Below are 25,900 nucleotides of genomic sequence, written 5' to 3' on the forward strand. Positions count from 1 at the left end.
TAATATTAGAGATGGATCTGAAACAAAAAACTCAGGATCTGGTTCACAATGGGAACCTGTTAATCTAATGTACCAAACTTGAACACTGAATCAAAAGACCTAGACAATTAGGAAAGTTAGATCCACATTTGGAGGCCAAAACCCCCGGATCTGGAAGGATTTGGTTTCAGGATATTTTGGTAAGGCACTTTATAAAGGTATGAAGTTTAAAACCAGGAATTTGGTTCAAGGCTGTCTCTTATGTAACAGGAGAGCACACACGAAGTGCCCACAGTGTGCCCACATACTCGATGCCTCTATACAGAAATTATCTAACAGAACATCTACCCTCTCTCTTGTTTTTTTCCCATTAGGAACCACTGAGAAAAAAAATTCAAATCAGTCCAACTTTAAAGATGACAAGTCGGAAAAACATAGTAAATGGATTCACCGTTCTTTAACGAAAAGGTACTCCAGAAAGTCTTGTGACTACTGTTTTTTTAAACGTCTGTCCCTGTAAAAGGCTCATGAGATATTTTTCTTTTGACCTTGACCATAGAAGGCTAATATAGATTCATCATCATATTTTATAAATGGCTCCCCAGCACCTGAGCCATTCCTGCTTGGCTCCAGTAAATGATATCAGATCCTCCTTTTACAAACTTTAAGAAGCTAGTTTGTTTTATAATCGTGCACAGAATAAAACTCATTTCAACATCTTCATTTTCTCAACAGTTTTATTGCCTTTAAGAAAATTTTTGTAAAATATAAATACAAAGGCAGGAGAATTTACTTACAAAGTTAAAACACAGATTTCAAACGTAAACACACAATTCAGAAAATTTTAGTTTATGTACAGTTTCAAGCAACTTCAACATATGTTAGTTTTTCAATATTTTACAAGATACAGAAAAAATAGTTCAAAGTCTTCTTTAAATAAAGAGCATAAAATGTTTAAACATATATAAACAATCCGGTTTGATGTGTGAAAACTAAATTTCACAGCTTTTAAATTAGGATATAAAAGTTCATACAATTAGTTGGTGTATATGGATATGGTTTTAATTTATATTACAAGCTATTGAATTATATTCAATAGTGCTTACCTGGCCGAAGCAGGTAATTCTGTAAACAAAAATAATATCATGAAGTGCCTTACCAAATTCTATCTCCCAAACAAGCCACATGACTTTGATCACATCACCTATAAAAGTATGTTCTGTGTAATCAGTGCTTTGTATGAAACAAAGTCAATGTGTGGGTGTGTTATATTTTTTAAATGTGTTCCAAGTAAAAACAAAAAGTATCCCAAAGCCTGTGTGCATTTAAAGAAACATTATATAACAATTTTGTAAAAACTGATTAAAGTTCTTAAAAAAAAAAAGTCCCAAAGTCCATCAAAATGGAATTCAAATCTCTTATATAAAGGAAAGATATTTTAATATTTAATAGTGTCCTTTCTTTACAGAAACAATTGCATTTTTAACACATATACATAAAGAATTAACTTTATATGGTACTATACATTAAATATCCTGGTGGCTCACCAATGGATATCAGAGAGATCATCATCATCTGGATGCAACCACTCAAGTGAAGATCCAAGTAAAGTCTGAAGTTCACTTGTAAACTCTACTAAGTCCAAGAGTTCCTTGCTTTCTGGATTGAAAGCTTCAAGGTCCTTAGCACAAGAGAACAACTGACTCAAAGACGTCTGTTTGTAAAACTCTGCCTCGGTGATCGTGACAACTTCTACATTAGGGAAGTTGCAACGGAATATGCGGGATGACATTTTCAGCCTCTTTACTATGTCCGACAGCAATAGCCAGTTTCGTGGTCTGCAGAACAAAAAAAAAGGGCTTAAATAATGGACATGAAGTTATAATCCTCCTGCTTATGTAAGCAGTAGCTTTACATCGTATGTCAAATCCTGCTCACCATACTCCTGCAAACACTTTTACTTGCATCAGTGAGACTAGCTGTGGGATTAGAATTTAGCAGTGTCCAGCTGCATGTAGATAGACATGCACAAAAGCCGTGGATGACATTAGTATTCATGTGACAGGCTAGTCATATGATATATCAACACAGGCCTTGACCCCGTAAATTGTGGTTCATAATTTTACACAGGTGAACAGTCACACTGACCACTACTCACATGTGTAAATGTTTACACAATGAAGCCTTGCCTTTTATTTAGCAATCAAGAGTTAGCTTACAGTTAAATAATCAGTATCTTGGGCAGCTATGAATTCTAAAAAAGCAATTAATGGGAAAAAACAATGGATTTTTCAGATTAATATTAAATACTAAATATTAAATTCAATTTTTATATTTGTCAAATTTTGATTAATGAGCATTATTTAACCACAGTCAAAAAAAGCTAGTCCGACATGGCTTATAAACTCTTCAGAAATAATAGGTTGTGAAGAAACACTGTAGTTTTAAGTTCTGCAACTGTTGCAAACTATGAACAGTTGTTTACTGAGCTGATTCACATTTAGGAGATACTACACAACTAAAACAGTCCAGGTTTCTGCTTGTGATTAACAGTGTTCCTATATCTGTATACAACCAATATGCTATAAGCCATTTCTCGATGTGTTTGATCCAATGCATTATTCATGGGTCAAATCCAGCTTTGCACTGGAGCATTAAAACTGTAGTAACGCTGCCATGTTGTCACTCATGAAGTGTCTATTAAGTGATAAAGAGATGCAAATTCACAAGGAAAAATTTCAAGATAAAATGTTAAATTACTTAATATTAATCTGCCAGAAGCAAATGTGTTATTTTGGGACCATCAAGATCCTTTTTGGGTGGTGGGAGGACGTTTGATATATCTTGGGTTAAAACAGTAATTCACTCTTTTCTGGGATGTAAAACCAGCTATCTATGCTAACAGCATTTTGTAAAGCACTTTATACTATGGCAAATACAGTCAGCACAAGCAGAATGTTTAGACTGCAATTTCTTTGCGTACCCTTACGCTTTTGGAACTCCACCCTAGAATTGACATATCAGCTTTCTTCCCTACCACCTCACACAGTGGCACATGGTATGAATAACTGTACAGAAATACAATGTAGAGTTTAAATAGTGCCTGAATGCTGCTTTTAGAATAGCACAGACTCCTGCTACCCCAAACAGATTATTTCATAAATCGGTATCAGTTCTTACCCCTGAGAGAGACACACTTGGATATTGTAACATGGCAAGAGAGGCCCATCTGAAAATTCAAATTCAAACACATCGCTAAAGCCATCTTCATCCTCATCACTTGGGCCAGGGGGATTTGCCAGGATGTCAAAACCAGATTCATCTTTTGGATCTAGTTTAAAAAAAAAAAAAAAAGGCGGGTCCAATCAGCATTAGGTGTATATTGCAAGTCTTGCTTTATCATCCTGTAACTGACGCAGTAAATAAAACTAGACACTTCCCTTCAAAACTTCCTCTGGCATATAGCAAAAGAAACTCCCCCACATGCTAGATAATGTTTTGAAACTTCTTCACATACAAAAAATAAAGGATAACATTTGCTCACCACACACAGAGCTGCCACAGAAATCCCAGTACAAACCAGGGTCATCCACACTTCGACCTTGCAGGTCAGTTAAATACTCTAGAGAGGGAAACAACAACAAAAACAAACTAATCAAAATGGAAAGCTGTATGATACACTGCCCGCTAAGCTTGCCAGAGTCACAATATGCATTCATACCTCCCATCTAAAATCCACAACATATTCTTGATGCACATACTATGAAGAATACCATTCTTGTGACTATTCCTGGAATACACTTTTCTCATCTCCCCCCAAGCCCTAGGGGTCCCTTCCACCCCCCTCAAAATCCTCAACAAAACCCAACTCTTTGCAGAGACAAATTTTGACCCATGAATTCCTGAGCTTTACACTGCAGCACCTTAATTTTCTGAGAGATGCAATCTTGAGCCCTTGAAAAAAAATCAAATTTTTCCATTCTCCACAATTTTCAAAGATAAGGAATTTGGGAGGTAAGTAGCAGACATGAGAAGGGAAAAGGTTTTCACACTACGGGCTGGTCTTCACTGGGGATCCAGGCTGCTGAGATCGATGCAGAGGCGGTTGATTTAGCAAGTCTAGTGAAGACCCCCCTAAATCGATGGCAGAGCACTCTCTGGTCAACTCCAGTACTCCAGCTCCCCGAGAAGAGTAAGGTAAGTCTATGGGAGAGCATCTCCCATCGACGCAGTGCAATGAAAACACCAGGGTAAGACGACCTAGGCTATGTCGACTCCAGCTATGTTATTCACATAGCTGGAGTAGCGTAACTTAGATCGACTTACCCCAGCAGAGAACACAAGTCCTAAGGTTACATAACTGTGAGGCAGTATTTAGTTTGTGAATAGCCTTAAATTTTGGGGCATTTACCAATGAATAAGATGGAAGTACATTAGGATTAATTTGGGAACGCCAACCCATTGGACTCCAATACAGACCTAAAGCAACTAACGATTCCACAAACAGTACCATTTTGTATTTATACACAAGTATTTAAACTCGTTTGTTACAAACAATAAAAGAACAGGATATTTTTCAGTTGTGAGCCAATGAAATGACAAAAGGATTTTCAATTGTGTTTACCTTAACAGGGAAAGTGAAGGTATTAAAATAATTCCACACCCACCCACTCCATTTACATATTCAACTCCTTCATATCATAGTTTTTTTAAAAATAAAATGGTAGGCTGAACTTTTATAAAGGTGAAAACTAAGGGGAGGAATAAAAAAAATTCTCTAAAACTTGACACTAAAAGGTAAAAAATCTGTATCACCTGAATAGCTGTAATGAATTATACTTAACATATTGCTATAACATTTGGTAATTTTATTTTAGTTTCAAGTAAAATTTTATGTACCAATAGAAACTACACTGATCAATGTCCAATTAGCTGGTCTCCAAACCATAAAATCTGATGGCAGCATATCACACATCCCACATAGCATATAAGACGATAGTATCCATAGACATGCTTCTAATTTCTACCACTCAGTGTTTTCTTGGCAGGCAAAATATAAAGTCTGTTAAGTGTGTTCTAGTAATCGTTATTTACATTGAACAATAAAACTTTGGTTGTTTGGCGCCTAGGAGGCAGAGACAGGAAATGTCACATTACATTCACAATAGCAGACAGAGTATAGAGTTACTCACCGGTTAGAAACGTTTCCATCAGTTCACTATGTGTCATTTTCACAATAGTTCTACCTGAGTAGGTAGCAAGCGTTGGATCAGCGCCATAAGAAAGTAACAAGCGGACAATTTCTAAGTGATCGTTTTCTACTGCATCATGGATCGGCCTAGGAAAAGATGTCTTAGTGTTAAAATTTTAGAAACAGTGGGCCAAGTTTACCCCCTTTCCCCAGTGTAAATAAGGAGTGACTCCACTGACTTCAGATTATATATGGTACACACACACACACTTTATATATACACACAAGACAAATTAAAAAATCAACACAGAACTATCAAGAGATCTACCAGTCACTACCTTGCACCGTTTGCTTGTGCATCATCATTTCATCTTTCCCCACTGTTTCTTTTCAGAGCAAAAGCAATTTGGAAAAAGGCACTTTTGCTATATGCCTGTACATTGCCTAGCACCTCTCAGTTGTTACTGTAATAATTACACTGATATAATGAAGTGCAGAATTTGAACAAATTTGTATCACCACAATATACTTCACTATAGGCAAAGCACAACAACATTCCAAATTTCAGCCAATTTAACTTAATTGGATGTGCTGGGGAGGACACACATCTACCCAGAGGATAGCTGAAAGTCAAAGTTACCCAAGTTTCAGAGTAACAGCCGTGTTAGTCTGTATTCGCAAAAAGAAAAGGAGTACTTGTGGCACCTTAGAGACTAACCAATTTATTTGAGCATAAGCTTTCGTGAGCTACAGCTCACTTCATCGGATGCATACTGTGGAAACTGCAGAAGACATTATATACACAAAGACCATGAAACAATACCTCCTCCCACCCCACTCTCCTGCTGGTAATAGCTTATCTAAAGTGATCACTCTCCTTACAATGTGTATGATAATCAAGTTGGGCCATTTCCAGCACAAATCCAGGTTCTCTCAACACCCCCCCCCCAAAACACACACTTTAGATAAGCTATTACCAGCAGGAGAGTGGGGTGGGAGGAGGTATTGTTTCATGGTCTCTGTGTATATAATGTCTTCTGCAGTTTCCACAGTATGCACCCGATGAAGTGAGCTGTAGCTCACGAAAGCTTATGCTCAAATAAACTGGTTAGTCTCTAAGGTGCCACAAGTACTCCTTTTCTTTTAAAGTTACCCAAAGGTTCTAACTTAAGTACATAGGAGCCATCTGTGAAAACTTGCCATGAATTAAAATGTCACAGTATATTTATTTAAGTGGTAGTTTATATATATTCACAGCATGATTAATAAATTCCACTTGCAGAATACTATTAATCTAAAAATCAAAAATGCTGCATTAAGATTAATATATAGTGTAAAGTTACATAATAAAAGTTAGAAGTTTTACAGCAACAAACATTAAGAATGTGAAAAAAAACCTAAAAGTATCCTTTGAGCCTACAGAAGCAGTAAACTATTGTGCATGCCTATAATTCTAAGTTAAGACACCTCCCCCAAAATTGTAATTAATATCTGTCTTTAAAAATACAGAGTCAATGTAACTGGAGTTATTTGAAAGTCAACATACTACACCATTGATCTAATGAGCAATAGGTCTTAAAATCCCAGCTTTTAGAAGGAAGTGAGTAGAGGAGGCATGTAGATCCAGAAGAGGTGTTTACATTCAACAGACTCTAAAGCAGAGTAAATTCACTTTCTCCAAGAGGTAAGAGTCCTTTTATAGGCTTCCACTTTTAGGCTACCAAATAGGAGCATTGTTACCGCTAAACATGACACACAAGGGAACTTAAGCTTTCAAACTCAAGTATTTCCAGACACAAGAAAAAGTAAGATACTGTTTACAATTACAGGTTTCAGAGTAGCAGCCGTGTTAGTCTGTATTCGCAAAAAGAAAAGGAGTACTTGTAGCACCTTAGAGACTAACAAATTTATTTGAGCATAAGCTTTCGTGAGCTACAACTCACTTCATCGGATGCATTTAGAGTGTAACTATCAAAACGGTGTGCGCTTTTTATTCAATTCTACACTATACAGTGTCTTATACTGCCCTCATCACGGTAGCATCCAAGTACCTTCCAGAAGCAAACGATGCAATGTGACCAACATCCGTCATACGTGATTCTGTCTCGGTCTCATTCCCCAAATAGAAAATCGTGTTAGTGTGGTATCTTACTTTTATAAATTTTATGAACACGATTCTGTGTGTTGATATTAGACAAGCAAGTGGAAGATGTGTACCTTGCACTTTTGTAGAAGTTGGTGAGGTTTGAGGTGGTTCTTGGTTCCTGTGGAAGCTTGTCCCCCAGTTTTTCCACAGGCCACTGAGAAAACTCTGCCTCTACTATACAAACAAATTTACCCTTTCAATGGACAGCTCAACTGTGCTGAAGGAATGGAGTTGTCACATCTGGTCCTCATCCCACAGCTTTATGAGAACTTTTAGATATCCTGGCCCCAAACCAATGAATGCCTTGAAAATGAGGATTAAGACCATGAAGTTGATATGGTATTTTAGGTCATATCATAGATTTTTAAAGCCAGAAGGGACCATTATGATCATCAACTCTGACCAGCATAACACAGGCCACAAAACATCACCCAGTAATTCCTGCTTCAAGCCCGTAGTGTAGTGAGCAGAGAACCAGTTCAATCTGCTTCTGGTGGCCCATGCAGCTGAGGCTGTTATGGACAAGAAGAAATTTTGGAGTTTCTTGCTTCTACACTCCTCTGGCACAACAGAACTCTGTACAATAAGGGCAAAGCCTGTCTGTGCTGGAGACAGAACTTTCTCAAGGGCTGGTCTGAGACAGTGGAGTGAACTCCCCCAGAAAGCAAGGATCACCACAAACCTCACCACTTTCCACTCCAAATGCAAGGCGCATTTCTTTGACCTTGCCTTCTCCAACACAAAACACATAGCAACATGCATTAAAAAGAGACAACCAAATATAAAACCCTACCAAAACAGGACACTCCATTACCCACGCTTTTCCTGCTGGGGAGGACAAGAGAACAAACAACATGTGAAAGATGTGTAGCCAAGTGGCTTAATGTGCTACTGGAAGGCATTCCAATACTATGGTGATGAACATGGTGTAAGAACGTACATAGAAAGAAGAGAAGCTGAAGTCTGAGTCACTGGCCCATATGTGATTGCTGAGCTATTGTATATATTTGTATTGATAATAGCAGAAGGGACAACCTCTGAACTATGTTGAAAATGCACACAAGGTCTGGTACCTGTAGGGGACTAAAGCAGATACTTGCTGGCTAGACGGGATGAACACTGATAGCAGATCAGAGTTAGACTGTTTGCAGACATTAAGTACAAATTTTCTATTAGTGATATTTATTGGAGCCTTAAACTTTGAATTCTTTGGCTTTCAGTGTCTTATTATGATTTTCTAACAATTATTTTTATTGATATTTATTTACAATCTTAACTATGTTTTAAAGAAGTGGTTTGTCTGAGATGTTCCTCAAAGCCTTTCTACACAAGGAACATTGTGCAGAAGTTGCACTAGTGTTACTAAATCAATGTAGTTGCCCTGAGGGGGCCTCCTCAGGGGAAGCAGTATCGGATCTGCTGTACTCTTCTATGGAGGCATGCTGCTCCTGCTCCATGGGTCAACCAGATTGTGAAGAGGTCTGTCACAGCAGGTCTGACTGAGCATAGGAGATCAGAACACCTGCTGCATTCAGTGCCACTCCTCTGGGGGCAGGCTTGGCTGAGGCTATGAGCGATGGGCTCAGAGGACCATCCCTGCTCCTCTATCTCCTCCCCCCTACTGGCCTGTGATGATTGCAGCTTGCTGTGCAGAGCAGCTGTCTAACTCACCTCCCCTCCCCTCCCCCCGCAGCAAGTGACCTGGAGGAACTGCTTCCCCTACTTTAGTGCAGCAGGAAGCCTGCACAGGAAGCAGCTGCTCTTCAGGGCCTCAGAGCCCTATCTTCTTTGCGCGCACACACCCCAGTGGCAAGCAGAACTGCCTAAGCTTCCTTACCCACCCTCCATCCCTCCCTGCCACGGAGAAGCGCCTCTTTTTTGTCTCCCTCGGCTGTCCGCAGTTGGGTGAGAGAGGGGGAGGTGAGGAGGCTGCTTTTTTAAAAAAGTAGCAGGAGTGACAAGTTAAGGTGGCTTGAGAAAAAAAATGGGATACACAAGACCATGAAGAAGGGAAGGGAACAACACAGGGAAAGGTTGAGAGAGAGACAGCAGGAGGAGGAAATGAGAAAAGGAAAGAGTACACCACTCAGAACAAGAGGAAAAATATATCTAGAGATAGGGTAGATAAAGAGGAGGAAAGATGGGAGAATAAAACAGACAGTCGTTGCACTGTAAGCATACGGGGTTAGCAAATGAAGTCCCTACCAAAACAGTGTAAAGGCACAAGCAGGTACTAATATTTATACTGATGAAGAGGAGATAAGGAGATTTCCTGTTTCAAGTGGTGTTTATTGCCCTCTCTGTAAGCTGCTAAAGTACTTCTGCCAGGGATGACGACTTTTACCTCTGGTCCATAAAGATACACCAGAATGCATGAAATAATAGTTATTTTACAAAAAGTTCCCTTGGAATCCCCATACAGGGCTTTATTCACTACCACCTCCCACAAAGTATTTATTTTATGGGAATTTCAAAGGGAATTGCTACCTATACCTACGGGTACAATTAAAGTGGTACAACCTGTGTGTAGACAGGCCCTTACAAAAGCAGGAGGTCCCTCCTTGGGAACAGGGGTGGGCTGCCAAAGCAGTAGCATCCTACACAAAAGCATGGATTCAGATTCTCTCCCATGTATCACCTCTTCTTATCTCCTCTTAAATTAGGAAAATTTGCAAGCAGAGGTTTATAATTCCATCACTGGGTGCTAGCAATACACATGCCATTCAAGTTTTGTGCTCAGTCTTTATGACGCCATCAGAATTCCCTTGCTGCAACGGTAGCCCTGTAATTTAGTAGTTTGTTATTTTATTAGGCACTGTAGTGTCTCCGTGCCAGATTTTTATTTAAATACATACCTTTATATAAGGGGCTACCCTATAAGAGCATATGAGGTGCAACCTGCTTGGAGGGTGGCTACTCCAGTTGAAGTTCCTCTAGTAAAATTAGCTGTTACAGGAGATCATCTTGTCAAGATTAACACAGGAAAAAACATAGGAGGACACCAGTTTTGGCTTGGTCCTTAGGAAGAGGACTGACTAAATTCAGCTGCTAAAAGAACAAAAAGCTGACCGTGAAGAGTGAGTCTAATGTCCTAGTGAACTGACCACAGAATCTGTGACAAGAGAGAGAGCCTGGTAATAGAAATGTATGGTTGCAATGTGCATCAGACTTCAGCATCCCCAGCGTAAAAACTTTTAGGTTTAAAACAGCCTGCATCTCAGCTGAAGAATGTCTGCTCATCATGAAAAAATGGAAAAGTGCACATTCGTTGTTACAAATAAGAAGGAAGAGATAAGGCCCAACATGCCAATAATGGTACTTGCAAATATCAGATGGCTGTCTTACACCCGTTGTTGAAACGGAATACAGTTAAGAGCATCTTTGAGACACAATTTAAAGATCTCAATCTTTTCTACAATAATCTTTGATTAGCCAATAGTTTAGCAACAAAATAGACACGTATTCGCAAAGGCTGACACTACAGCAATAACTAAGTATTCTAGTGAACATCCACCAAGCACTGGATTTCTAAAACCACATTTGACACCCAAGATCACTGTATTCAATACCGGCTGGATTCTGTCACCTTTGTTCTCACTGAATTAAACTTTAATCCACAAGTAGTATCACTGGTTTAAATTATTACTCAGTGGGAGTATGGGTAACATGACTGTGCCCTACTCATGACACCAAAATGCAGTTGCACCCTCTAATTTCTTCTGTTACTCAGGTTTTGTTTTTTTTTAGTTCAGCAATATTTCATAGGATTTGGACCCTTCAAAAAATATAAAAAGGTAAGTAATAAACAAGAACACCCAAATATTACTCAGGAAACTTTCTTCCGTTCATGTACTTTGCCTTATTTTCTATCTTAAATATGCATATCTAAAAACGCCAGAGACAAGAGGAGACCGCCCAGTGACTTATCAAACCAAAGTTATTTTTTGAAGTACACATCACTACAGTACCCAGGCACTCAACATGAGGAAAATTATATGCATGACAATTATACATAGCAGACTTTACAGTGATTTCATAAAACCCTCAGATTTCAGGAAGCCATAAAGACAGCGTCATATCGTTCAGACTCCAGCAATAACCTCAGCTGTCACATCTTTTCATTGACAGAGCCAACCAACAGAGCTGACCAAAGGTAGAAGGCAATACAATTCAGATCCTAAATTTGGTTAACTGGGATCAATTTGAAAGCCAAGACAGGCAGACCAGAGAAACAGATAGTGCACGTAGATGTGTCACTGTGGGTTGGCCTTAAACTCACTTCAGCAATCTGATGGAACTCTGAGAATCATTGGTTGGCAACATCAGCGTTCCCCATCAGAGGGCAATAATGTATATTTACAAAAAGAAAAGGAGTACTTGTGGCACCTTAGAGACTAACCAATTTATTAGAGCATAAGCTTTCGTGAGCTACAGCTCACTTCATCAGAATGTATATTTAGTTCAGTAAAAAATAAAGCAGTCAACATTTTGTATTTGACTACTGTTCCTTTGATCTGATAAGTGGAGAACATACTTGGTAGCAGAAGAGATGAAAAACACAAGGTGGCTGAGAAAATCCCTCCCCCCCCTTTTGGGGGGGGGGGGGGAGACATACAAGCTTACAGGAGAAAATACAGTTCAGGCTCCAAGGGAGAAACGGTATTTGTCTTATGACCAGCACTATCTTATACTCAGATACAAGCTTGGCTATAGAAGCCAAAACAGAGGAGGAGATGATCCTCCTTAAGGAATCCTTCACAGAAACTTGTGCTCTGTATCCTGCTGAACTTCAAGAAACAACCCAGGCAGATCTGATTTGGAATAAGCTGTCCTACTCAGAAGCCTTTGAAACAGCTAAGAGAATCTGCCACCAGGAAGCAAAGGGAACCACAGGATGATTTCTGAGGGCAACACCTATGAGTGAGCTGTTGAACAGACAAGCTGATGATAAATTGTATTTTAAGACACATTTTTTCCAAAACACGTCAAAGAAATATGACTAGCTCCTGAGTGCATACGTACTAATATTTCTTCCCTGGCATAACTGGAATAATCTCCATTTGTGAATTTGAACTTATACATACTAACAACTGTTTGGAAACTTTCTTAAGTCATTTTTCTATACGGATTATTTTGGCAAGTGAGCTAGAAGCCATTTAGGATTCTTTTTTATAGCAACCTTACTTATGCGTGACTGATTTAGGGAGTCCCAGAGATGATATCCAAACAAAAAACCCTCCACCAAACTCTTTTCTGTTTAAGATCTCTCCCCTTTGTATTTTTAAGAGGTGGGTCATGGGAAAGGAATTTTTTACTATTCAGCCCTAGATTAAATGTTTCTCCAGAAACATCTTTCCAAACTGATGGGCTGGTAATGACAGACCATCATGGACTTCTAATGGACCATCTCTAGCAGGACTCTTGGAGCTTTGTTTTTCTGAATCCTCCCACCAACTATTTCAAGCTGATATGCAAAAACTTTTAAAACAAAAAAGAGACAGTCATAGTTATGCTAATTTTATGTCCTGGGTAGAAGGTGGGATATCTGATAAAACATTCAAGTTAACTAACTGCAGGAGCACCTTCCCCCTAGGATTTTTAAAAGAAGTAGAATATAAAATAACCTGCCCCCAAGAAATCATGCTCCTTAATATATTTAAGAAAAGTTGTCACCAGATCAGAGGATGAACCATTTACAATTAAATTAGATAAAGAACTTTCTTAGCACAAAGAGATATACATTCAAAGCTTGAGAAATCATGCATGGCAACTTCCTCAACCCCCACTTACAGAAAAAGGCTCAGCATCTACTCAAAACAGGAACTAAATGCATATGGGGATTCTGAGGAAGGCAAAATATGCCAGCAGAGGAACCATCAACTCAAAACACCAAAGGAACAGATCTACTTTAAAAATTATCTTGTTTGCTGAATTAAAAGGAATTTGTTTTAGATTAAAAATAAATCAAATTAGAGTATCAAGACACACAAATATAGCTAATGCAAGAGAGGCTCTCAAATAGAGTGTTGCTGGGCACAAATTTTAATGGAGCAAAAACACAACTTTAGCAAAAATAAAGGATGTGGAACGTATAAAGAGGATCATAGCCTTCAGGTATCGTTTCCTCTGGATGTTCAATAAGAAACTCCATAAAACTCCAGAGAACCAAGTATACTATTTCCTAGAAAAATACCAGTATATCAAACACTATTAAAATTCATAGGTAAAACAAGCGGTAAATCAAACAACCCACAATACAAAAATGTGTCTCCCACAGTGGAAAAGAAAGTGACAGGAATGTGAAGATTCTCTCACATCAGTTTTGGACAACAGAAAAAAAAAATGAATTGACGGTTAGAGGCCAGATGTGCTAAAGAAACATGAAAAGGAGGACTTGTGGCACCTGTAGCTCACGAAAGCTGATGCTCAAATAAATTGGTTAGTCTCTAAGGTGCCACAAGTCCTCCTTTTCTTTTTGCGGATACAGACTAACACGGCTGCTACTCTAAAGAAACATGGTGTAACTACTTCACAGGAGTTCTAAATTTTCCAGTGTATAAACTTTAGCTAACTCCAGAATTTACAAGACCAAAGAGTGATAGATCTAGAAAGCACACCAACTTTTGGAGAAATTAATTTTCTTTAATCATTCTTTCAAAACAGCTAATACCATGTATGTGACATTTATCCCATCATGTGTTATTTCATTAATGTGCCACAAAGCACTAGTTATTTTATCTTAGTAACTATAACATTGCTAACCTGGTTCCATCCTGAGCGCTGCAGTTAACATCAGCCCCATACTCTAGGAGATGTCGCACAATGCTCAGCCAGCCTCTGGCGCAGGCCTCATGGAGGGCACAATAACCTGCATTGTCACGATGATTTACATCACAGACCTTGTTTTCCAAACAATACAGAACCACTTCCTGAAAATAGAGAAGGGGGGGAGAATAGATAGGTCATGTTATTTGTTGCTGTGGAGATGTGCATACCTTTAACATGTTTGGGTTCTCTCTCTTTGAATGGGCAGTCTCAGGTTGGAAAGAAGTGGAGGGGGGGAGGAGGAAAGAATCATGTGGTTCTCATCCCCATAGCAGTAAAATTTTAAAAGCCAAAGACCGCTGTTTTTTCACAAGCAAGGCAGCATTGTATTGCGCAGCACTAAGATCTCTATGCACACCAGTGGGATTTTCTGCATTAACTAATGGTAGAAAACACAGAGAAAGGATGTACCCATTTCACACTAAATTATGGCTTCTGTTTCCTCAGAATTTGCTTGATGTAAACTGTTAGAAAGGTTATTAATCTTATCCCCGTGTATTAAATATGTATATGAAAATGTTCCAAGCACAGCAGCCATGTATTCAATGTTAGCTTGATAAAGAAAGTTTGTAAAGACATGAAGGACAATGGTTTCCATTAGAAAACTAATCATAAGAAAATCCTAGCTCCAATGAAGTCAATGGAGCCAGAATTTCACCCATAGTGATTTTCTTCATTCAGAACTAGAGCCAGATGCTCGTTTCCAATAAATAACCTATCACTGTGGGAAGCCATGTGGATTTAACACAATTCATCTTGCAGTCAAATTTACCATGGTTGAAGGCCTAGGCCATCCTCAGCTCTGTGCTCTCATGCAACCTTGAATCAATGACTGCTCCATCAGTCAACCAAAAATTTGGGAATAGTGCAAGTTTCATTTATTTTTGTGGGAGGCACAAACAAATGATGCAGTAAGTAAAACAGCTCATGTGCTCTAAGATTAGCTGCAATCCATTAATTTTGCATTCTCTACCTTTAAAGGTCAAGCAGTGAACTATCCGCATGTTTATTTGGAAGCAATGTGGGGTAGTTTCCTTTCTCAGACAGGAAGAAATAAAATGCTGGGCTCAATGCATAATATTCTTTCAGTTTCAAAATCTACCAGAAACCCTACAATAATCTGTGCTCTTGGTATACCTGACCTGAGAATTGGTATCTAGGATACAGCATGAAGCTGTTCTTTTAGCAGGCCCTCACTAACCAAACTAAAGTGGATAGCAGTAAGCTAATGAGCTGTCTATCCCAGCCAAGGAAAGAAACCCAGTCACATGACATTGGGATCAAGTGCATCAGCCACTTACTGCTGGTGCACTGATCAATTTACCTCTATCTCAGTCGTCTGGTGTCTCACCAACCAAAAGCTTTATTGTTCCTATTAATAATTCTGAAGGCCAAAATCAAAGAACTATGGTCTTTACCTGAATTCCCCCATGCCTACCTGAAAGGGTCTGTATAATTAATTCTGGAACCTGAATTTGCTTTAAACATAAAAAATGTTGATTGAAAATTTTCAGACTACGGGATTTTTACTTTGGTAGAAATTCATGTGTGTGTGCAGACACACATTTTAAGGGACATCATAAAAGGGACTGATTAAAAGAAAATGGTTTGTTGTAGCATTTTAGTAATTTTTCACTGCAACAGGGAAATAGTAATGTTGGTTTCAAATATAATACTGCTCAACTGTATATAGTTAAAACACAATTGGCCAAATTATGCACTCAGATTTGCATTTGCTTATTCGAAGGTGGAATGTGGCACAATCCTCTTTAAAAGATGAGTAGCATGTAGCCCACTTACTGGACTAAGTATGAAGCCCTTATTGGTTGCAAACTAGCTGACTTTTAGCTAACAGCAGTTCCTATAATATTGAGCTGTAGTTTTAAAATGCAGTTACCCTTTAAAACAATTTTAAGCCTCCAAATTTAGTTTTTATTAATTTTATTTTTATTTTTGTAAAAAGGAAAGACTTTCTAGGACAAAACATTTACTGGACCAAAAGCTAATTTTGTTGGACAAGTTCATCTTAAGAGGCAACAAGAAGAAGGTTATTAACCACAAAATGTAAGCATGAAGACCATAAAACTCTACATTGTTAATTAATTATATGCCTCATTAACATTTTTTTAAAGATGATTTACTCAACTCGTAGAAATTTAACCATCACTGCTGAATGTATGAACGTGTGGCAGCACAAACATTTTGGATTCATAAGCCTCCTTCTCTTTAACCTTAGAGAAAGGTTGTGAAGCTTGCATGGGCTAATTTAGATATATTCATGTGGCCCATTTAAACCAGTGATCTGAACATCACAAGCTTAATAAATCCAAAGAACCAGCTAGTTTGCCACCAGCAAAAGCTATACCATAGCTGTTTTCACTGCCTGCAGTTTCTTTAGCTAAATAGTAATGTTAAGGAAAACACCACATATTTAAAAAGCTTTAAGTTTTAATTCTATCCTCATTATAAAATGTAACATGCCCGCCACAACTTTAACATATTTAAAATAAAGAGGGCAGATCTTCCCCCCACTCCCAGATCTTAATGGGAATCTCTCCCTTTCCACATGAAAATGGAGGTCAGTTTTCTCTGTGCAACATGTTCTCTCACCCTAGACCCACAGATGGCTATATGGATTATCCTCCACCCAATCTAGTGTGGAAACCGCTGGATAAGATAAGATAACACAGCTGAAGTCTGTATTCTCTTTTCTGCTGAGCCACTCTGCACCATGGAGGTAGCCTCTTCTCGACCTTACGGGGGGGTGGGGGTGGGGTAAACCCAGGGGAAGCGGCCGCGCAGCTCCAATGCAGCCTCGTGAAAAGGGGACTAGGGAAGAACAACATGTGGCTGGGAGGTGGCACAGAAGCACAAGGCTTTGGGAAGATGGTCCTAGCCTGCAGGGCATCCTGGGAATCCATGGATTGTTCAGGCCAAGCCTCCTGCATGATCCATAATGAGGCAAACCCCATCCTCGATCTCCACTGAAACAATGGGGAGAGTCCCTGAGGGGAATTTCAGTCCTCTTCTTCCAGGCTCCTCCTGCATTTATTGCCCTCCCCTCATCAGCTATCAGAGGTCTCCCTAATGTCGCTGCCTTTCCTGGCATGATGTAATCCTGAATTGACTTAGGGAGAAGACTGTTGAAAACTTTCAGGTACAAACACTAACTAAAAGCACCACGCAGAATGAAAAGGAGTATTTGAGCTCAAATCAAATACAGTACGTAAGCCTTTAGTGTGTGGCTTTCTGCTCCCTACAGGCAACAACGAACAACAACAACAAAAGAGTGTACTTAAAATTGTACTTAAGTCATTTAAATAAATATTTATTTAATGGATCTGGTACAGAATGTACTTATAATACTAATATCCTAGTTAACTAAGGGCCTGATCCAAACCGCCTTGAAGTCAATGGAAAGACTCCCATCAGTGTGCTTTGGATCAGACCCTAAAGACATATAGGGCCAAAGACTACTCCACCCTACTTGCTTACGTAGCCCTATTGGCTGCAGCCAGGCTACACATCTGCCCAGATGAGAGCCAGATTTATCACTAGATACTTTATCCCTGTTTCACGCACACTCACATACACAAACAAATACTCCAATCTAGGGTAAGTGACAGTCATAGTCATCTACACTGTACTACGCAAGAATTAGAACTGAAAATGTTCAAATATGGTCAAGGAGGTAAAGTAAGCCTTCATTTGAAGACAAGTAAGTGGACAATCTGGGTAGGGGCTTGCAGAGATTCTAGAGCTTCCAGTGCTACTCGGCCCTATTGCAAAAAGAGACCCCTTTGCTGCCAAACATAAACCACTAAACTTTCTGAAATTCCAGGCATGTTCTTTACTCTAGTCATCTACAACAGGGTCTGATGGCAGGATTATAAATCATCATTCAGAATGGGAAGGTGTTGTGGGAGAGGGGAGACAAAAGCACATTACCTGCTAAGAAAGCATAGAGGGAGAGAATAGTTTTATCAAAGGCTTGTAAGCAGTGTCAAATACATTGCCTTCATTTAAAACATTGCATCAGTGTTGTACCCCCCTTCAGTATTATTTGGATGTGTCCACACTGCAGTAAAAAAAACCTACCACATGGCCACGGCTGGCCTGGGTCAGGTGAATGGGGCTTGTGAAGCTCAGGCTGTGGGGCTATAAAACTGGACATTTGGGTTTGGGCTGAAGCCTGGGCTCAGAGACCCTATAAGGGGAAGAGGGTCTCTGGAGCCCAGGCACTAATGTCTGCACTTCTCTTTTTAGCCCTGTAACCCAAGTCCGAGTCAGCTGACCCAGGCTCTGAGATCCGATGCCACAGGTTTATCATCGCAATGTAGACATACCATTATAAACCTGAAGAAGTCCTCCCCATTTTCAATTCATGTTGCTGTGCAGAACTGGCAAGGGAATGAGTAATGACAACTGAGAGCCTCTATCTACAAGGACACTGAAAAGGGAGTTCCAGTAATTTTTCTGGATGAAGCTAAATTCCGATTTTCCAGTGAGCCTCTCCCACTGTTTCACTGAGTACAAAGAGCAAATGAGAGTTAGATGTAACATAAGCATAATGGGGTTCTTAGACTTATGCTATGCATCATTCAACTATACGTCTACTGAAGGCTCCCTGCATGCACATATCATTTATTTCAGCAGATGCAACCCCAGAACATGGACTACAAAAGGAGGACCTGGTCCTAGGTGGAGAGAAAGCTAAAAAGGGGCCTCATTGTCTTGCTTTGCACAGAGCTCTGAAAATCACACAGCTAGTCTTGCATAGAGAGACAGATGAAGTGTCTTTTAAACATATATTTGGAGTTATTTGCTGGGGACCTACAGAATGATACACTGAGCTCTCTCAGTATACTTGGATATATGCGCTCTAGATCGGGGTGGGCAAACTACAGAACGCAGGCCAGATCCTGCCCGCCAGCCATTTTAATCTGGCCCTCGAGCTCCAGCTGGGGAGCGGGGCCTGGGGCTTGCCCCGCTCCGGCACTTCAGCCGGAGCAGGGTCGGGGGCTGCTCTGCGCAGCTCCCTGAAGCAGCAGCATGTCCCCCTTTCAGCTGCTATGCATAGGGGCAGCCAAGGGGCTCCACTCCGCATGCTACCCCTGCCCCAGCGTTGCCCCCGAAGCTCCCATTGGCCGAGAACCATCTGGCCTCGCCTCCACATAGGAGCTGGAAGCAGCGGGACATGCCACTGCTTCCGGGAGCCACTTGAGAAAAGAACTACCTGGAGCCCGTTCACCTTACTATGGAAGAGAGTTTTAGGCTCTGATTCAGGGCCATCCTTACCCATACGCAAAGTATGTAGCTGTGTAGGGCACTAGGAAATTTGGTGCACCAAATTTCCTGGTGCCTTGCGCAGCTGCATGCTGCTCCAGCCCCTACTCTGACCCAGCCCCCCTCCCCTGAGCTTGGCAGCTGGGCTAGGCCAGCACTCACCGGCAGCCAGAGTACAGCGACCCGGCCTCAGCCGCACTGCCAGTGAGTGCTGGTGGGTGGTTCCTCCCTGCCCCCCAAGCCAGCCCCGCCCCACGAAGACCTGGAGCCAGCCCCCTCGCTTCCACCCCCCCACGGCAGCCTGGAGCCCCAACCCCGCAGCTGGGCTGCATAGGGCCCCAGAATTGCTAGGGACGGCTCTGCCCTGTTTCTACCCAGACGTATGCATGTTCTTAACCTTATGCACTGTGTGTAGTCCCATTGGCTTCAATGAGACGACTCAGAGCGCTCACGAGCATCACACAGCAGTATGACATGGGAACTGTGGTTCAGAGACTCAGCTACTGCAAGAGCAAGAAAGACTCTGGAGCATTAAAAAAACCCTATGTTTAAATTTCAGGTCCCATGGGAACAGAAATAATGCAAATTATGAAGATTCCCACAGCAACTTCATAATAACATAACTTCTAGCTAAAGTAAGAAAACCCAGAACTAGAATACGTGTTTGTCTAGGCTAAACGAAAGATTTTCCAGACTCAATTCAGCCTTCCAAAGTTGGAACAGGCTTCTGCCTAAACAAAGGTTCCAAACAAGACAAAATCTTTATGGGCTAGAGCAAATCTTTCAAGCTGGACAGGCCTCTGCTGAAACCTGGCTTCCAGGCTGACTCAATCTTCAAAACTGGAGCAAGCCTCTGTCTAACCCAAGCTCCCAGGCCAAACTGCCTCTTTCAAAGCGAGGGCAAGTTTTATAGCTCCTTATCCCTGCTCTGACGAATACCATCAAGTCAGTAATCACACACTTGTGATGAACCACTTTTGTCACAGCAATACTTTGTAAGATTGAGACCCTAATAGGCTATTACAAAATGCCACTATATTTTCCCCTCCCCCAATAAATAAAACCATGTTTCTGAGACCTCAGAAATGGTGGATTCAGCAACTGATTTTTGTAGAAGCCAGGTCTGTTTGTTTAGAGACGTATAGATGCTGAGAAGCGTCCAACTCTAAAAACATTCAGAACACTTTCTGCAATATATCCAAACACACAAGTGGACATACCAAACATTACATTCTGGCTCAAACATCAAAACTGTCCGTTTTCTTTTGTAAATTACATGTCCAAGGAAAGCAAAACCACAGCTCATTAAAGCTCTCCATACACCACACGGAACATTAATTTGTGATTTTATACAGTGTCAGACAATATAGCGGTGGGGTTTCAACCCCTTATAAAACCTTCTATGTAGGAGTCCAGTTCTCAAGGCACTGCATGCCCTCCACTCCCAGCAGCTATGACAGGAGTTCAGGGTGCACAGCACCATAGGTTTAGGCCTGACTTGAACACCCTATGTCCAAGAGAGTTATCCAGTTTTGCCCCTCACTATCACTGTAAACATTCAAATTAAATGATGCTTTAATGCACAATAATAATAACAACAACCCCTCAAAGAGTAGAAATGCATAAACTACAAATCTGTTTGTAGCTACCTCATCAGTGCACCAGGATTACAAAAACTAGAATCACAAAGTGATTTTAGTCCTGTGTACAAAAAAAGAGGTTTTTTTAAAACAAAGCAAACAGCTCCCGCATCTCAATTCAGAGTATTTAAAAGGGATTCTTGCCTCATATCCCAGACGAGCTGCCCTCTGTAGAAGAGTTTCGCCAGCATTCTTATTGACAATAAGTCTTCGTGCTTCAGGCGGCATGGGACGACTTGGGGTGGTCTCCTGAGGGGTGCTTGCAATCTGCAACTGCGAGGGCTGAGAGACAGGTAATAATGAGGAAGTCTGCTGCAGGCGATCATACAGCTTCTGCTCATATGATTTGGCTGGTGAAGAGTCACAGTCTGAAGTAGGCTCTGGTCGCTTTCTGAATCTTCTTGTTACTGTGACCTGTCAAAATCATTATTGGATTTTTCCCCCCTTTTTTTAACAATACACTGATGGGAATATATTTGGCCAGTTAAGAATTACATTTCTGTTCTCATTACAAAAATCTACTACTGTTACTAAATGTACAACTGCTCAGTCTTTATGCCCGCACTAGGCTTTATCTCAGATAGACAAAGAGAACAAATTCGTAATATGCAAAGAGTAAAAAGGGGGAGGAGTTTGAATAAAATTACAGTCCACCTTCGCTAGAACATCCTTCATAATAATGACCCTTTGGCTAGAACGACCCCAATCCCTAGATCCACCTCGACCCCTGCCGCTGCGGCGAGGGCTGACAGCATAGCTGGAGGAAATGTCAGCCGCCCTCCTGCCCCGGAGGCAGGACTTTTTCACTATAAAGAACGCCTAGTTCTAATGAACAAATGATTTGGATCCCAATAGGTTTGTTACAGTGAGGGTGTCCTATATTTGTACATGGCACCATAACATGTTAGCTCAAGTAGGCTGGCTCTGCTGTACACTCTGTGTGGTTAGTGGATGATTAAGTCCAAATAAAGATACCTTATCTTCAGCGTTTTCAATATCTGTGGTGTCATCGCCTGTCAGGGATGATCTCCTTCTCCTCTCCTGTAGTGCCAAGTGTTTTGTTTTACACTGACGTTTCCCTGATGGCTTCTCGCACTCAGAATCTCTCTGCAGCAGGGATGTAGCTTGGAAATCCTCCTCTTCATCTGTGCACAGCACATCTGTATTCTGGATCTCTTTAATTTTCTGCTGTTTGGCAGCCAACCTCGAGGCTGGAGTACAGCTTGGCTGAGTCTGCCTTTTGCTGTTTGCATTGGTGGATGAAAGGCTCTTCACTGGCGGAGAGACCATGAATAAAGGCAGTCCTAAATGGGAGGAAAGGCATTACATGTTGCATGGTGTGTTGAGAGGAAAATGCATAGTTAACACTTAACACTAACTCCTTTCCTGTTTAAGAGATTCACCAATTACATTTTCAAGTCATTAATATTTTAAATTTCCACATTCAAAATGTAAACATGCTAAGTTTAAAATAGTTGTAATTGTCTGATAAAACCACTACAGGAAATTCTCTATCACTATTGTGCCTAGGTACTGCAGAGGCCTATCAGTGCACTGATATGCAACCTACACACTGGAACCTCTAGCCCGAAGGGCAAAACAAGGAGCAGAAAGTCTCAGCTGTGAATTTCCTGGCTTTGGTGGGTGTAAATGACAAAATTAGTTTCCTTACCTGTAATTGTCTTATCTGAATGGGAACTCACCTTCTTCATCAGGCTGGGAACTTCTGGGCTTTTCTGCCTTTTCCAAGTTTAAGTGGCAGGCAAGAGGTTTGTTGTTTGGTTGGGGGGGGGGGGGAGATATTTTGTGTTCTAGTTAAAGAAAGTAAGAATGGGCATACTTGGTCAGACCAATGGTCCATCTAGCCCAGTACCAATACCAGATGCTTGAAAAGGAATGAACAGAACAATTATCAAGCGATACATCCCATCATCTAGTCCAAGCATCTGACAGTCAGAGAGGGTCTTTGGCGGAGACCACTGAGGGAAGACTCAAAGGACTCTATCCTCAAAGACAACAAAGGATGAAGAAAGCAGCATGTCAGTGTTTTAGCGCTTTCAAAATAATTCTGAAATAGGCTTGCTGTGACTTTCTGCCTACAAAGTAGATGGATTCCTAGTGGAGTGAGCAACTAGATCTTCAAGACAACTTTGATTAGATGCCCTGTAAAACTGGAAGATGAATTAAATAAACTATCTACATACAAAATATTGTGATGCTTTATCCCCTCTCTACATTTCCCAGAGCATTGGGCTTCCTCAGGCTTTAGTTCTACAGAAGTAGAATTTTACATGTAAAGTGTGTAGTTTTTCTAGGGCGCAAGGGGGTCTAGGATAAAGTGAGGGCAAAGAACATGATAATTTTAAACAGAAATCTGAATTTCTCTTAGGAACAGAATTGGGGCTGACCTCTGAACCACCTTCTTTGGAAAAAATTAAAGCAAAGCCGTCTGATGAAAGGGGACAAAAGTTTCCCATCCTAATGGCTACAAAGAAGGAAAACTTCAGTCAGATTTTATTGAACCACTTTCTGAATCACTGGGGGAAGTGAGAGAGATTGCTGTTTTTCTTCCTAGATCCACAGGTTCTAAGACCATAAATGACCATCGTGATCATCTAGTCTGACCAACTGTATAGCACCGGGCACAGAACTTCCCCAAAATAATCCCTATAGCATCTCTTTTAGAAAAACATCTAACCTTGAATTAAAATTTTTCCGTGACAGAGAAGCCACCACAACCCTTGGTATATTGTTCCAATGGTTAATTTCTCTCACGATTAAAAATTTACACCTTATTTCCAGTCTGAATTTGCTTAGTTTAAACTTCCAGCCATTGGATTGTGTTATAACTTTCTCTGCTAGTCTGACTAGTCCATTATTAAATGTTTGTTCCCCATGCAGGTACTTACAAACTGTAATCAAGTCACCCTTTAACCTTCTCTTTGTAAACTAAATAGATTGAGCTCTGAGTCTATCACTATAAGGCATGTTTTCTAATCCTTTAATCATTCTTGTGGCTCATCTCTGAACCCTCTCCAATTTATCAGCATACTTCTTGAATTGTGAACACCAGACCTGGACACAATATTCCAGCAGCGGTCACACCAGTGCCAAATACGGAGGCAAAATAACCTCGCTACTCCTACTCAAGATTCCTGTTTATGCATTCCAGGACTGCATTAGCTCTTTTGGCCATGGCATCACACTGGGAGCTCATGTTCAGCTGTATCTTCCATGACCCCCAAATCTTTTTCAGAGTCACTGCTTCCCAGGATAGAATCCCCCATCCTGTAAGTATGGCCTGTGTTCTTTGTTCCTAGATACATTTATCCATATTAAAAACATGTTTGCCTGCACCCAGTTTACCAAGTGATCCAGATGGTTCTGAATTAGCAACCTGTCCTCTTCTTTATTTACCACTTCCTCAATTTTTGGGTCATCTACAAACATTATCAGTGATGATTTTATATTTTCTTCCGAGCCATTGATAAAAACATTAAATAGCATAGGGCCTAGAACCGATCCCTGAAGTTCCCCACTGGAAACAGACCCACTGGATGATGATTAGGGCCCTACCAAATTCACGGCCATAAAAAACATGTCACGGACAGTGAAATCTGGTCTCCCACCATGAAAGCTGTCTTGTGTGTGCTTTTACCCTATACTATACAGATTTCACAGGGGAGACCAGCGTTTCTCAAATTGGGCATCCTAACCCAAAAGGGAGTTGCCCGGGGAAGGGGAGTGTCCTGCAAGGTTATTTTAGGGGGGTTGTGGTATTGCCCCCCTTACTTCTGTGCTGCCTTCAGAGCTGGGTGGCCGAAGACTGACTGCTGCTGACTGAAGCCCCAGCTTTGCAGGCAGCAGCGCAGAAGTAAGGGGGGCAATACAATACCATGCCATCCTTACTTCTGTGCTGCTGCTGACTCCGGTTCTGCCTTCAAAGCTGGGCTCCCAGGCAGCAGCCGCCGCTCTCCAGCTGCCCAGCTCTGAAGAAAGAGCAGCACAGAAGTAAGGTGGCAGTACTGCAAAGCCCTAGCACCACAGCTCCTTTTTGGATCAAGCTCCCTACAATTACAACACTGTGAAATTTCAGACTGAAATCATGAAATTTACGATTGTTAAAATCCTATGACTGTGAAATTGACCAAAATGGACCCTGAATTTGGTAGGGCCCTAATGAGGAGTCCCCATTTACAGTTACATTTTGAGACCTAACAGCTAGCCAGTTTTTAATCCATATATGCCATGTTAATTTTATATTGTTCTAATAAAAATGTCATGAGGTATCAAGTCAAACGCCTTACAGAAGGCTAAGTCTATTGCATCAACACTAATACCTTTATTAACCAAACTTGTAACCTCATCTAAAAAAGATATCCTGTCAAACTAACAATGTTGATTAGCATCAACTACATTGCTCTTGTTTAGTTCTCTATTAAAACAAATCTTGTATCAACATAATGGAGGGACTATCTGGGTTCAATGTTATTATTTTTACTGGGTCATCTGATGACTGAGGCTCTGTTGTTCCCAAGGGCCTCAGATCAGGGCTCTCTGAAGTGATGATGCTTTCAGAAAGGGAAATGTGGATGAAGCAAGCTGGAACTAGAATAGAGAGGACATGTGGCACTCAGGACAGAGACCTGCACTTCAATCTAGAGTCTTAGGAGAGCCATCTAGTAGGATGTTCAGAATCTCTTTTGGGATTTGTCTTCTTTCAGTTACCCATATAAGATCAATTTGCACAGGGCTTTCTGGATTTGAGAAAAGTCAACCAGCTCTTCAGAGTAAATGGCCAAACATGTGTGTCAAACATATGGCCCGGGGCCA

General features: G+C 40.7%; 1 protein-coding gene across 7 annotated transcripts in view; it reads right to left on the reverse strand.

Annotated features, from left to right (window-relative positions):
- Positions 1–893: 893 nt before the first annotated feature.
- Positions 894–25,900, reverse strand: part of BCOR (BCL6 corepressor) — a 67,505-nt gene continuing 42,498 nt past the window's right edge. For 4 of the 7 annotated variants that reach the window (XM_084638757.1, XM_084638751.1, XM_084638752.1 and 1 more), the window contains 7 exons: positions 22,043–22,371; positions 21,212–21,481; positions 14,079–14,245; positions 5,172–5,317; positions 3,524–3,601; positions 3,160–3,310; positions 895–1,817 (listed from right to left, as the gene is read on the reverse strand). In XM_084638757.1, the coding sequence (XP_084494883.1) occupies positions 1,523–1,817; positions 3,160–3,310; positions 3,524–3,601; positions 5,172–5,317; positions 14,079–14,245; positions 21,212–21,481; positions 22,043–22,371 (1,436 nt within the window). In that variant the 3' untranslated portion in view covers positions 895–1,522. Of the gene's footprint in view, positions 1,818–3,159; positions 3,311–3,523; positions 3,602–5,171; positions 5,318–14,078; positions 14,246–21,211; positions 21,482–22,042; positions 22,372–25,900 lie in introns of all 7 variants that reach the window. The other 3 variants (XM_084638754.1, XM_084638755.1, XM_084638756.1) reach the window with 2 other exon arrangements.

The sequence above is a fragment of the Lepidochelys olivacea genome (assembly GCF_965140295.1).
Source record: "Lepidochelys olivacea isolate rLepOli2 genome assembly, chromosome: 1".
Taxonomy (NCBI): Eukaryota; Metazoa; Chordata; order Testudines; family Cheloniidae; genus Lepidochelys; species Lepidochelys olivacea.